The 14147-nt window shown below is 38.2% G+C and overlaps 1 protein-coding gene across 1 annotated transcript in view; it reads right to left on the bottom strand.

Moving 5' to 3' along the window:
• Positions 1-14147, bottom strand: part of usta (uronyl 2-sulfotransferase a) — an 86435-nt gene that overhangs the window by 9117 nt on the left and 63171 nt on the right. The window contains exon 7 of the mRNA XM_072581336.1: positions 11635-11792. Within this exon, the coding sequence (XP_072437437.1) occupies positions 11635-11792 (158 nt within the window). The remainder of the gene's footprint in view (positions 1-11634; positions 11793-14147) is intronic.

Below are 14147 nucleotides of genomic sequence, written 5' to 3'. Positions count from 1 at the left end.
CTTTAGTGAATTGCTCCAGAAATAGCAAACTCTCGTCAAGCTTTTCCAACTATAAACACTAGCATTAACATGTGAAAAATTGCACACGGATGTCTCATCTACAAAAAGCAAAGCAAATCTTATCGATCAAATACTGCTCCATTAGTTTATTCGCAATTAACAGCAAAGTGATGGTCATTGGCATTTCTATCAAGGGGTAGCATACCCACCAATAACCTGCTCACTGATGGTCAATTTGACTTCAGGTTTAAGATTTGATGGGTTCAATTCCCGCCTCAGGTGAAAAAGTTGAATTCTAGAGGTGAGGTGCAAATGACTGGCCCAGACATCAACATAGCATTTGACTGAGTTTGGCACTATGGAGACTGAGTAAAATGGAAGTAAATAAAAATTGGGGGAAAGTTCTCCAATGGCCAGAATAATACCTAACATAAACGAAGGTGGCTGTGGTTGTTGGAGACCAAGCTTTTACTCTGGTCCATTCTATCAATGACTTTCCTTTCATTATAAAGTCAGGATGGGGAATGTTTACATATGATTGCTCCATTTGCAATACCTCAGATAATGATTTAGTTTATTCCGACATATAAGAAAATCTGGAAAACTTACAAAATCTGGGCTGCTAACTTGTATCTAGTACTTACACCAAGTCCAATGGTCATCTCTAACAAAATTCCTGCTTGCATTCAATTTGATATCCTACCATCAACATCCTGGTGGTTACAACTAACCTGAAAGTTAAATGAATTGCCAATCCAATGTGAATTCAAGGGAATGTCAATGCTGAAGAACTCTTGTTATAGTGGCTCCTTCTGATTCCACAAAGTGTTTCTGTCACCTATATGTCTTAAGTCACGAGTGGGATAGAATACTCTCTATATGTCTCAATGATTGATAATTGCTACTCCAACACTCAAAAGGCTCAATTGGCACCTTATCTACTAACTTAAAATTTCATTCCCTCCACAACTGGCACACAGACGCAGAGCTGCAACTCAGTAAGGTTTCTTTCAAACTCTTGCGCACCCTGAAGGACAGGGATAGCAGATACAAGGGTACACCATCATCCCAGGCCACACACTGATTTACAAATATATCATTGCCCCCTCATCACTGGGTTAAAATCCTGGATCTCCTAATCTAACAGTACTTTGGGTGGACCTTTTCCAACTAAGCATACGATAGGGGTTCAAGTAGGTAACTCTACCAGCTTCTTGCAGGTTCTAATGGATGTACAATAAACCAGTAAGACCCATATTCTGAGAATGAATAAAAAGGGATATTGGAGGAAATCCTTTGGCTTTTAATTGGATTCTAGAGTGGATCTAGGGAAGGACAGATCCATGAACTGAACAATGAATTATAAGAGGATGGTATTAAAAGATGCAGAGAGGAAAAGAAAGGATAATGTTTTGGGTTGAAATATTTCAGCAATGCGGAGAATGAAAATGTGATGGAAGGAATTCAAAAGTGGGAATTGCAGAAATGATACATGTGATCCTGGGAGATTGTGAGTTTAAGGACTTTGGAGAGGAAATGGAGCACTAGTTTGTAGGAACAGAAGAGTCTAAGGCAGCTTTTACTGCAAGAATGATAATGGTATGTTGAAAAGTGTGGGACACTACAAAAGGGGATGAGAAAAGGAAGTTGATTGGTTAGTTAGTTGCAGTGGTACCAAGCAAGCATGTAATGGGGTCCGTTGACAAAATGAGGTCAAAGGGTATATGTGGGGAACTGAAATTGAAAGTAATGACAGAGGGGTTTAACTTGGACAAGGGACAGGTAAGCAGAATAGACAACTGTGTGGATTATTTTATTTTGGGAAAAAAATCTCAATGATATCTTTTTAGTTGTTGATCAGGATAGAAGGAGAGAGAGGCTTGAAAAGGTGGTTGACAGTAGAATAAGAAAGGAGAAAAAACTAGGTAAAAACAATGACTGCAGATGCTGGAAACCAGAATCTGGATTAGTGGTGCTGGAAGAGCACAGCAGTTCAGGCAGCATCCGAGTACTGCTCCTCGGATGCTGCCTGAACTGCTGTGCTCTTCCAGAACCACTAATCCAGAATAAGAAAGGAGAAAGTGAAGTCTGCAGATGCTGAAGATCAGAGTCGAGAGTGTGGTGCTAGAAAAACACAGCAGGTCAGACAGCATCCGAGGAGCAGGAGAATCGACATTTCGGGCATAAGCCCTTCATTAGGATGAAACATCGATTGTCCTGCTTCTTGGATGATGTGACTTTGTGGTAATATGTCCCAGTAGAATAAGAAAGAAAGAAAGAAAGAGTGATCCCAGCCTTGTGGAGTCGTTAGTTAGGGCAAACTATGGAAGAAGCTTGACATGGGGTTGTCAGCTGGGAGATAATGAGGTATGGGGGGGGGGGGAAATTGAAGAAACCAAAACATGACTTGGTAAAAAGCACCACTATAGCAGTCCGTGTAGGGTGAACATGAACCAACTTTCAAACAAATCCCAGGAGGGTGACAACCACATCCATGATACAAATACTTACATTTATGTAGCACCTTTCACATGATGCAATCATATGATGCTGTGCAGAAGGTTAATCAAACAGAAACGGACAGTGCCACACAAGAGTACAATTAAGCAAAATCTTGATAAAGGAGCACTTTAACCAAAAGAAATTAAGGGATTTAGGGAATAACTTCCAGTACTTCAGGTTTGCTGTCAATGGTTGGGCAATGAAAATAATGTGTGCAGAAGAAGCCAAAACTGCATGCACATAGTTCTGTAGGAAGGTATGAAGATAGGGAGAGCCAAGGTCATTGAAACATCTGAATATTAGGTGAAAATCATAGCAACACTATGGGTAGGAAACAATATACCACCTGCAGAAACACACAGCAACATAGGATTTACTGAACGTGGCACAGTGGCAAAGAAAAGGGAGGAATAACAGAGGAAAAAAAAAATGACATGCAAAGGGAAAGCAGTCATTAGGGGTCAAAAAAATGTAGCAGAAAGCGACAAGAAGAAGTGATCCATTAGCAAATGTGAAAGGATTAACTATCCAAAAGCTCCAGCTGGTACACAGAAAAAAATGAATAAAAGGCCAGAAGGATAAAAAAATTCCTAAAATTGCATAGTTGAACTTTATTAATCAAAGTGTTTCAAGCCCAATAAGGAAGCAACAACAGTCAGTTTATTCCCAGGGAATTAAAAGGTTGAGCAGAGTGTTTCACTTGTATAAAACCTAAGTACTAGGAAGGACTGGAAAAAAACATCAAAGCTGAAAATCTCCAACTTGAGTAGATACAGCACAACACACTAAAAACAAAAAATGACCAAGAAAAGCATAAATGAGAAATGCCATATCTTCACCTCAGACAGATGTGTACAAACCAAACATACTCATATACAGAGGAAAGGTAGTGGAACTAGAGCTAGAGCTCCCTGGTAACAAAGGAAATAACAGTTAAAATAAAACAAAACATTTTATGACAAATGTCAGCAACAAAAAACAACCAAGGATACAGAAAAAGGATATATGAAGGGCGAAGAGAGGTACTGAGAAAATAGTAATAAACAACATAAAAGAAAACCTATTTTGTAAATACATTAAAAGTAAAAGAGAAGTTGGAACTGAAAGTGGGAATCATCTTGTGAAGGCAGATGACAACTAAATGAGTATTTTGCATCTCTCTGCACAAAAGTTGATAAAGTTAATGTCATAGTAAAGGACGAGAGAATCGAACTATTGCATGGGATAAAAATAAACAGAGGTATTAAGTAGGTTAGCATCATTCAGTTAATAATTCAGCTGGTCCATGTGGAATGTATTCTAGGTTGCCAAGTGTAACTAGGGCATCTATAGCGGAAGCTCTGATTAAAACCTTTCAATCAACCTTGAAACAAAAATTATTTTTCACAGAGGCTTGTTAACAGCTTGAATAAACTTCTTGAAAGGGTGTTAGAATCCGATTCCTTCGGAATGTTCAAAAAGCAACAGACTTTCAACAGGCAACCACCCCCTCTTTGATTATAGGCAAAACGTTGAGCATGGGACTAAAGTGGATAGCTCCCTCAAAAAACGAACAAGTGAAAAGAGCCAAATAGGTTCTTGTTCTGTAAGATTCTAAAATTCCAACCTATGTATAACACAAATGGTCATACAATAAGTTAAAATGCTGCAAGTGAACGTACGTGGAAATTTCAAATACAGAGGGAACCAACAGGTTATCCATTTCAATTTGTACCAAAGTTATTTCCTTTTTCTTTACCACAAAGGTACATATTAAATAACAATGAAAAAAACATCTGTCAACAATGATAGTAGCCCAAAACGTTTTCCCAGTTCTCATTAAGAGTTTCACAGTCAGTTTCAGTTTAAAAGCTATTTCAGCCGATTGGCAACTTACATTATTCCATTTCCTTCAAGACACCATTGACAGCTGTGTCTTTAGCAGTCTAATGCCCCAAGCTATGTCAATCCCTTCCTAAACCCCTTCAACAAGACTCTCCTCATTCAGTTTTGTATACCTGTCCTAATGTCTCCACCTTTCGCTCTACGATTTCTGCCTGATTTACCCACCTTGATGCGTTTCATTGACAAAAGTTTTAAGTTGTTGTTCCAGAGGCAGGTAATAATTTTTTAAAAATTTGTAGGAATTACACGAGGCAATTTAGTTCACCACACTTACATTTTGTCTTGAATTTTCAAATGAAGCTATCTACATTAGTGTAATTCCTTAACATCTAACATTCTTCTTTATACTTCATTTTACATCTAATTCCTTTCTAAACTATAATTTATGTCCATCTAATATTCTATGTTCTAAAAGGCTACTTAGACTAAACAAAAGGGTGAAAATCTAAGTCCTGAGTCCATGTCCCCTTCTTAGTGATCCACTCAACACGATTTCATATCATTCTCTAATTTTGAAAATCTCTACACCACCCAATATAAAATTTTAATGATGTATTCTCTGTTCCAGTGATCTATAGACTAATAATTGTAATCTGTATATTTTGTGATAGGTCTTTGCTCCAACTATCTCAACATTCTCAGCAAACTGAGCTATGTTATAGCTGTGTTGTGAACAGTTATTGTGGTGATTAGTGCGCTCTGTTACAGATCTCTGATCAAGTGATCTGTGTGTTCTTCTCTGGTGATCTGTGGGGTCATTTTCCAGTAAACCACAGCCTCTACTGTAGGGCTTTGTTCCTACTTGACCCCTTGTAGTGATCAGTATGTTTTAGCATAGTGATCTTGGTGATCTGTTATAGTGTTCTGCACCATTATAGAGTCTCCATTATCTTACATTGTGAACACTAAACCAAAAAACATGGAGACATGAAAGGAAAGGACATTGTTATTTTGAAAGCTACCAGCAGCTTCACTGTTTTATTAATGGCTTTCTGCAGGTTTTTCTCAAGCAGACAGTTTGTAATTGTTTTTCTATCTAAACCTGGGTTTGTCAAGAAAGTGTGCAACCACTGCTTGGAGGTGATACTTAGGTTTGTACAGATACAACGGATAATGTAATAACTGATACAAATAGTCTGATTTTGGTGTCAGTTCATATCTGTAACAACTCTTCTGCTCTAAATCCATGAAATCATATAACAGGCAAGCAGTCTCTTTGAATGTCCAAACTGCTGGATTTGCTTTCTGTTGGTAATATGCCTAAATTCTAACATGTATTTATTATGGTGAAATTCACATTGTGTGAAGACAGCAATGATGATTCTTAATGGAATGTAATGTTCCAGTTAGCATACAAATATGGTATGTACACAAGCACCAAAATGTACGTGACAACAATTTCAGTGATTTGAAGTCATATAGACTAGCTCTGGACTGTCATTACACTGACAGCAGGATTTAGACTTATTTCTCAATTCTACCCTTCCATAAAGTCCTTTTCCTGTGCATTCTATTATAATATTTGGAAGATCCCACACTCAAAAGGCACACAAAGTGACCAGACTGCTCAAGAGCCTACTAATTGCAAAGGATTACATGTTGGGGCATGGAAAACAATGTATAGATGCCATGGTGATGGCGTTTTGATGCTCCCACTATTGCATGAAGACCAACTCTAATTTAGTTTCTAGTACTTCTGTCTTTTGAGTAAGACGACTGTGGTTTAGTTGCAGTATATAATCTGGGTGACATTTCTATGCAATACTGAGGGATTATGGAATTATTGGAGATGCCAAAAGCATTTTGCAAAGAAAGTCTTGATTGATACTCATTCCTCACTCAAAAACCAGACCGATTAACTGGCCTTTTATCTCACCTTGCAAACTGACTGCCATGTTGGTCCTTTTAAATTTGACTACCTTTTAAAAAAAATAACTTAATGATTTGTCAAACATTTTCAGATCTGAGCTTGTGAAAGGAGTATCGTGTATTAATACAAGTTCTTGCCAACTGTGCTGAGAAAGATTAATTACCAAGTGAGACAATTGTTCAATCTATGTCATGCTTCCGAAATATCCTACATTTCATTCCACCTCAACATCTAAGTACAGCCTGACTAGCTCTTGAACTTCCATTGCCACTTGAACTGCCACAAACCATTTCAAATGTTGATCTCTATACATGCAAAGTGATTTTGATATTCGTCCTTTTATCAATTGTACCAGAGTCCTTTTATTCTCGAGTCGTGGTGAAAGTGGTCAGGACCAACACTTTCTATTGCACTTGGTGTCTCCTATGTTTAGATAACTTATCCTCACATTTACCTACTTTCAAATACTAAAGGGTCCAAGGTTTCTAATGTTTCCTTACAACTTAGTCCTCTGACACCAGGGATCAGCCTTGTGGCCCTTCTCTGCATCGCCTCCACTGCTCAGAGGTTTTCCCTTGTGCCTTGGTAAACCGGAAATATGAAAAAAGAATTAAATGGCTGGTTAGTATTTAGAATCCTTTGCCACAAATGGCTATTTCAGCAGAATACATAAATTCTTGTAAAAGTTCTGAGAAAATAGGAATGTTGACGTGCAAAGGGACTGGTATTTGACTAGATGGTTTATGGAGAAACATCTGGAAAAGATCCGACAGGCTGAATGGTTCAAATGTATAAACAAGCTCTTACAATCTGTTGTACATTTGTGAAAAAAAGTGTTCCTTTGTTGACTTTATTTTGTTTGTTTTTTTATATATATATTGATTCATTTGAAACTAAAAAGGGAATAAATAAAAAGGTAATCTTATCATCTAATATAGTCTAAAGGGATGCCTGTGACTTCATATAATGAGGTAACAGGTGATTGTTATTAATTAATGGCTAACTGGATGTGAATTGATTGTATAAATCAGTGATGCTAATTTTACACAGTGTTGTTAACAGAAATAAAGTTCTCACAAAAAGTATGGACTTTGATTCTGTTCAAAAATATTTACCTTGCAGTATACAACACGTGGGTGTTATTAGCAAGACCAGCATTGTTGCCCATCAACTGAATGGCTTGCCACATCATTTCAGAGAGTGGTTAAGAGCCAACCATATTGTTGTGGGACCGGAGTCACATGCAAACCAAATCAGGTAAGAATGGCAGATTGACTTTGATAAAGAACAGTAATGAACCAGTTGGTTTTTACAACCATCAATTGTAGTTTCATGGACACCATTACTGAGACTAGCTTTCAAGTCCATGTTTTATTATTAATTTAAATTTCACCAGCTGCCTTTTTGCTGGGATTTAAACCAATTAACTCCAGTGTATTAGCCTGGATCTCTGACTACCAGACCAGTGGCATTCCCATGATCAGCCTTTTCTGCTAATTCATCCTAAACACAATTGCGATCAAAGTCAGAAATTGCGGGAAAAACTCAGCAGGTCTGGCAGCATCTGTCAAGAAAAAGCAGAGTTAATGTTTCGGGTCCAGTGACCCTTCCTCAGAACTGGAAAATAAAATAAACACAATTAGTCAATGATGATTAATCTTTTTACAAGTTTGCTCTAGTTCTCCTTTAGCCTAAAGCTATCCGTGCCTTTAATGCTTTTCCCCGAAACATTGATCTCCTGCTCCTCAGATGCTGCTGACCTGCTGTGTTTCCAGCACCACAATCAACTCTGATCTCCAACATCTGCAGTCCTCACTTTCTATAGTCTTTGATCGTTGCGTAGGTTTGTTAACTGTAGTGGTTTTAGTTTGTGTAGTTTTTATGTTCTGTGGAGTTTCTTTTATTAAAGCAATTTGTAATTTGAATTCTTCCTCTCTGGAGTCTAAATGTTACTGCAGAAGGTTATGGCGATAGACTTGTTTAAATGGTGTACCTGGAACATCAAGGGGAGTCACTTGCCAATTAAGAGGAAAAAGGGACTCACGAGTCTTGGAAAGGAAAAGGTGGATATTGCTTTATTGCAGGAGACACACTTGGATGATAGGGAACATTTGAAATTGCAGTGGAATAGCTTTGATTGGGTTCACTTTTCATCGTTTAATACAGTTGAAGATTCCCGCCAGGGTCCATTTGGCTCCAGATAGTTTATCAAAATTTAAACCAGGAGCATCTTCAACATGTCCCAAGTGCAAAGCAAGTACTGGCACTCTTCCTCATTGCCTCTGGTCCTGCTGTAGGCTCCAAACTAACTGGAGCGCTGTGACAGGTGCAAAAGAGAGGATCTTGGGGACAAGGTTGGAGACAGACCCGATTTCTCTTCTTCTTGGCCTGCCAAGTATATTCCCTGTAAATGTGCATAAGAAAAAACTTTTCAACATCCTTTTTGTGCAAGAAAGAATATTCTGTTAGGTTGGGTGTGTGAAAGTCCTCTGGGTTCGTCACGTTGGCATAAGGTTGTTATGGAGCGTATCTCTTTGGATTTTCTTACAAGTATTGTGCACCATAAAACTGAGAATTTTTATAAGACACGGCAGCTGTTATTGGACGACCTGGACACACTTCTGTCTGCCACACTAATAAGGGCTTTTATATAGCCGTAATGATTGCATTCTACGCGTCTAATACCCAAACAGGGGGATCTGTGAACACGTGAATATGTGTAAACTAATGCTCTTGATAGTCAAGACCTAGTGTTTTGTCTTACTGAGCTATACTATTATTATTTGTTAGTCAGTTGTTAGTTATTAGTTATTTATGTATTTAGTTGGGTTTTTTATATGTAGATTTATACTTTTTTTGTTTTTTTCTTTTTACTATTTTGAATTGTATTGTTTTGTATTTGTTGTCATATAAAAAAATCTATAAAAATATTTTTTTAAAATGAACCATTTATTCTTTTACTATTTCCTGTTAGCTTGCTAATCTCCTTCACATGCCCAGGACTTATACACTTATAAGGTCCTAAGGAGTGCAGATTCATAGCTCCTTGAAAGTAGGTAGATACGATAGTGAAGTCATCATTCAGTATGCTTTCCTTTATTGGTCAGAGTATTGAGTGCAGTAGTTGGGAGATCATGTTGCGGCTGTACAGGACATTGGTTGGGCCACTTTTGGAATATTGCATGCAATTCCGGTCTCCTTCCTATCGGAAGGATGTTGTGAAACTTGAAAGGATTCAGAAAAGATTTACAAGGATGTTGCCAGGGTTGGAGGATTTGAGCTATAGGGAGAGGCTAAATAGACTGGGGGCTGTTTTCCCTGAAGCATCGGTGGCTGAGGGGTGACCTTATAGAGATATATAAAATCATGAGGGCATGGATAGGGTAAATAGACAAAGTCTTTTCCCTGGGGTGGGGGACTCCAGAACTAGATGGCATAGGTTTAGGGTGAGAGGGGAAAGATATAAAAGAGACCTAAGGGGCAACTTTTTCCACACAGAGGTTGGTGCGAGTGTGGAATGAGCTGCCAGAGGAAGAAGTGGAGGCTAGTACAATTGCAACATTTAAAAGGCATCTGAATGGGTATATGAATAGGAAGGGTTTGGAGGGATAAGGGCCAGGTCCTGGCAAGGGGACTAGATTAGGTTGGGATATCTGGTCGGCATGGATGAGTTGGACCGAAGGGTCTGTTTCCGTGCTGTACATCTCTATGACTCTAATATATCACCTTCACACCAAATACTCTCATCTTGTGTCGTAACATTTTTATGTGATTCCTATCAAATACCTTTTGAGAATCCAAATACACTACACTACACTACATACTATGGGTTCCTTCTTTGTCCATCTGCTTCTTACATTCTCAAACAGCATTAATGGATTTATCAGTTTTTCGTTCATAAAATATTGTTAGTTTTGCTTTACTATGCTACAATTTTCTCATGTCCTACTCCTACTTTAACAGTGGAATACAGCATTTCACAATGACAAATCATACATTAACCAGTCTTTAAGCTTCCTTCGGTCTCCTTCCTTTCTTGAGTAATAATGCACTTTCTCAATCTGCTATAACTGTTCCAAATCTAGTAATTATGGAAGATTACAACCAAGGCATCACTATTCTATAGCTACTTCTTACACACCCTAGGATGCAGATCATCAAATGCAAGTTAGTTTACATATCCCAACATTTCAGTGTTGAAAACCATTTAAGGCAGGTACCTCACTCAGTTGTTACTGTTATGACATGGGATAAACCCTTCTGCTAATTTGAACCAGATCCACAGAAAAGCTCACCTCGCCTTGTAATCTGTTAAAAGTATGAGTGATAAAGAACTGCAAAAACCCTTCTATGTAAAGAAAAAATATAATTTATTCTTTAACTCCAAGAAACACAAGAGTGTTAAACACCAACTATCTCAACTGCAATCCTCCTTTGTCTGATAAATCTATCAACGTCTTATTCTATAACAATATACTGATCTGATAAACATCCCCCCAGCCCGATTAAGTTTAACAAAACAAAATCAAATTTTAAAACCAGCCAGTTGTTGCTTTTCCCTTGATATCTTTGTCTTTTCTTTCCTGGGTCTTTTCTTCGGTCTTCTGTTTCACAACTCTGAAAGGTATCTTTCAGAGAGAGGATCTACAGGCCATATTTTCGTTGGTGCTCTTTGCCACTCTAGCTAACTGTTCAAAATGCCCAATTTTATATACCCCAAAACACTGGACCATTTCATTGGTTTGATATGATCTAAAACAGTAAAATTCAAATTTGATTGGATTTTGGTATCTTGGGGCATAATTTAAACTGATTGGCTGAATTTGAATTTGTTATGTAACATTGCAATGCAGCACCAGCTATTTGTTTCACAACCAAATGTTACATTTTAAAATTTTTCGTAACATTCTCTTTCTAGGCCAGCTTCCACTCTCTCTTAAAGGTACAGTAACACCTATACCTTCACAACACCTCCCCCCTTAAGAAAAAAATGAACCATCATTATGAAAAGATGGTTTCACTTTTTTCCTCTATTCCTTAACCACATTACCATGACATACATATGACTTTAATCTAAGTTCATATTAACTTCTTCCCACGTATATATAACATGCTATGCCTGTAATAATCTTTCTTACCAAAAATCATCCCAATAAACAAGCCAACAATTTATTCATGATTTTCTAGGAGATCAGTGAGAAGTCCAATTAAGGTAAATGACGAGTAAAGCTCAAATAAAATGTCAGTAATTGCTAAATTTGAAGAAATCAAACCAGGTACTAGTTCTGCATTAGTTGCAACTTTTAAATAAACAATTGTGTAAGATGTAATTGTAATGCTTCAATGGTTTTACAAAACAGAAACTGTGGCAAAATTACCTGAACTATGATACACAGCACTAGCATCTTTGAAGTAATGAGGTAAAAGTCGTTCCAGTAAAAGCAGCACATCTTCCAATTCTTCTAGAATTCCCACAAGCAGGTAATTCCTATTCATGTTCTCTTTAGCTCTCTGCAGAGCCCACTCCCCTGGGTCCCTTCAAAACAAGTGAGAAGGTTGAATCAAGGTACAAATCGTACCATTAAAAGTTGCAATTTATGATTACTATCTAGTTACCTTCTTAGCTTGAACATGGAATGGCTAAGTAATACAGAGGAAATCTGTTGTGAAAATCATAATTATTTAGCATTAAATAGATAATAAAGTTAGTCAGGCTATGTAGCCCAATGTCACCAACATGATGAAAGTGTTGAAAAAATGCACTACAGGACATACTGCAGTAACTGACTGAGGATCCTCCAACAGCACCTTCTAAACCAGTGATCTCCAGCACCTTGAAGGCCAAGGGCAACAAGAAAATCACCGCTTGCAAGCTTCTCTCTAAACCATAAACCATCTTGACTTAGAATTAAATCATCATTCTTTCACTAGATCAAAATCCTGGAAGTCTCTGCCTAACAGTCCCTATACCCCAAAGGTTACAGGAGTTCAAGGTGGAACCACCACCTACTCAAGGTCAATTAGGAATTGGAAATAAACACTCACCTAGCCAGTGATACCCACACTCCATGCATGAACAAAAAGATAATAATCTTCACCCCGTTTTCTAGGAAATTCACAACAAAACAGAAATTTTAGATCAGAACAGAAGATGGAGGACATTCTGTTTTTCTTAGTCCACCTTCTAAAGTAATCTAAAATTTCCTCATCTTCCAATTCAACATTTACCAGCCTCTTGAATAATTCAAGTTTTGGTGCCACTTACTAACCCAGAATTCATTGTTGCTATTGATCACTCAGTGTTTCCTGGCATCAGACCTGAGCTTGCCTTTACTCAGTTTCTTGTCATATCCTTAATCCAAACTCATTTTGAAATCAAGCTCAGGAATAACTTTTACTTTTCTACTCCCATTCATCTCCGAGCAAGAGCAAAGAGTCACCTGTCTTTGAACTTTTCCTCTTTAATTCAATCCCCCAACACAAAGCATCAGCACCTTTACCAGAGCTGGGAGATTGTCTTTGTGTCTCTGTGACCAGCAGCAAATAGTATTCAGTGTTGCCTGACCAGAGTATTGAACAGCCTCAGCTGACTGCAGACTTGTACTGTACCAGTGGAATTGTTCAGCATTCTGTTTGCTTTGCTGTCATGTCCTGACATGTGTTATTTCTACGATCACTTTCATTAGGTCCCCACCTGCTCCTCTAGCTAATATGACCCATTTCCCCATTTTTGTTTTACCAGAGTTCATTTCCCCATTTTTGTTTTAAATGTTGTTTCAGACCACACACTATCTGCATTGAATTTGATTTATTATTTAATTCAGCTCATTTGCCTGGATATTTCTATAACTCCTCAGATTCTGCTGACTTTGAGCAGATCAACAGTTGGTCATGCACTCTCTCAAGCCTGTTCTATCACTAAGTGAGATCATGGTTGACATGTGACTTAATTTCATATGCGAACGTTTGCTCCAGATTCTTTAATGCCTTTGGTCAGAAATCTGTCATTACCAGAGTTAAAATTAACAAATGATCCACATCATCTGCCCTTTGTGAAAGTGTGCTTTCAATTTCTAGCAACATTTGAGGAAAGACATTCTGGCTATTGAGGGAGTGCAGCGTAGGTTCATGAGGTCAATTCCTGGATTGGCAGGATTGCCTTACACGGAAAGACTGAAGCGACTGGGCTTGTATACCCTTGAGTTTAGAAGACTGAGAGGGGATCTGATTGAAACGTATAGGATTATGAAAGGATTGGACACTCTAGCAGGAGGAAACATATTTCCGCTGATGGGGGAGTGCCGAACCAGAGGACACAACTGAAAAATACGGGGTAGACCATTTAGGACAGAGATGAGGAGAAACTACTTCACCCAGAGAGTGGTGGCTGTGTGGAATGCTCTGCCCCAGAGGGCAGTGGAGACCCAGTCTCTGGATTCATTTAAGAAAGAATTGGGTAGAGCTCTTAAAGATAGTGGAGTCAAGGGTTATGGAGATAAGGCTGGAACAGGATACTGATTGGGAATGATCAGCCATGATCATATTGAATGGCGGTGCAGGCTCGAAGGGCTGAATGGCCTACTCCTGCATCTATTGTCTATTGTCTATTAACATTTGAGTTTCAAACTGTTTCAAACTGTTCCCAGTCCCACATTTCCTAACCAGCAGAAATATGTTCATCTTCTCTGTTACCTTTAATATCTTGAAAATTTCAATCAAGTATTCTTTAATCTTTTAAATTTCAGCAAATACAACCCAAGTTGGATCATTTAAAGTTTGGAGTACAAATGTTATTCTGGCTAACTGATACACACTCACTCTCTCCAAGGTCACTGCATCTTTCCTCAGGTGCAATGCCCAGAACTGATCACATTCCAATTGTGATTTATGC

The sequence above is a fragment of the Chiloscyllium punctatum genome, chromosome 11 (genome assembly GCF_047496795.1).
Source record: "Chiloscyllium punctatum isolate Juve2018m chromosome 11, sChiPun1.3, whole genome shotgun sequence".
Classification (NCBI taxonomy): Eukaryota; Metazoa; Chordata; class Chondrichthyes; order Orectolobiformes; family Hemiscylliidae; genus Chiloscyllium; species Chiloscyllium punctatum.
Note: the sequence above shows the minus strand (reverse complement) of the source record. Positions and strands in the feature narration are given on the sequence as shown.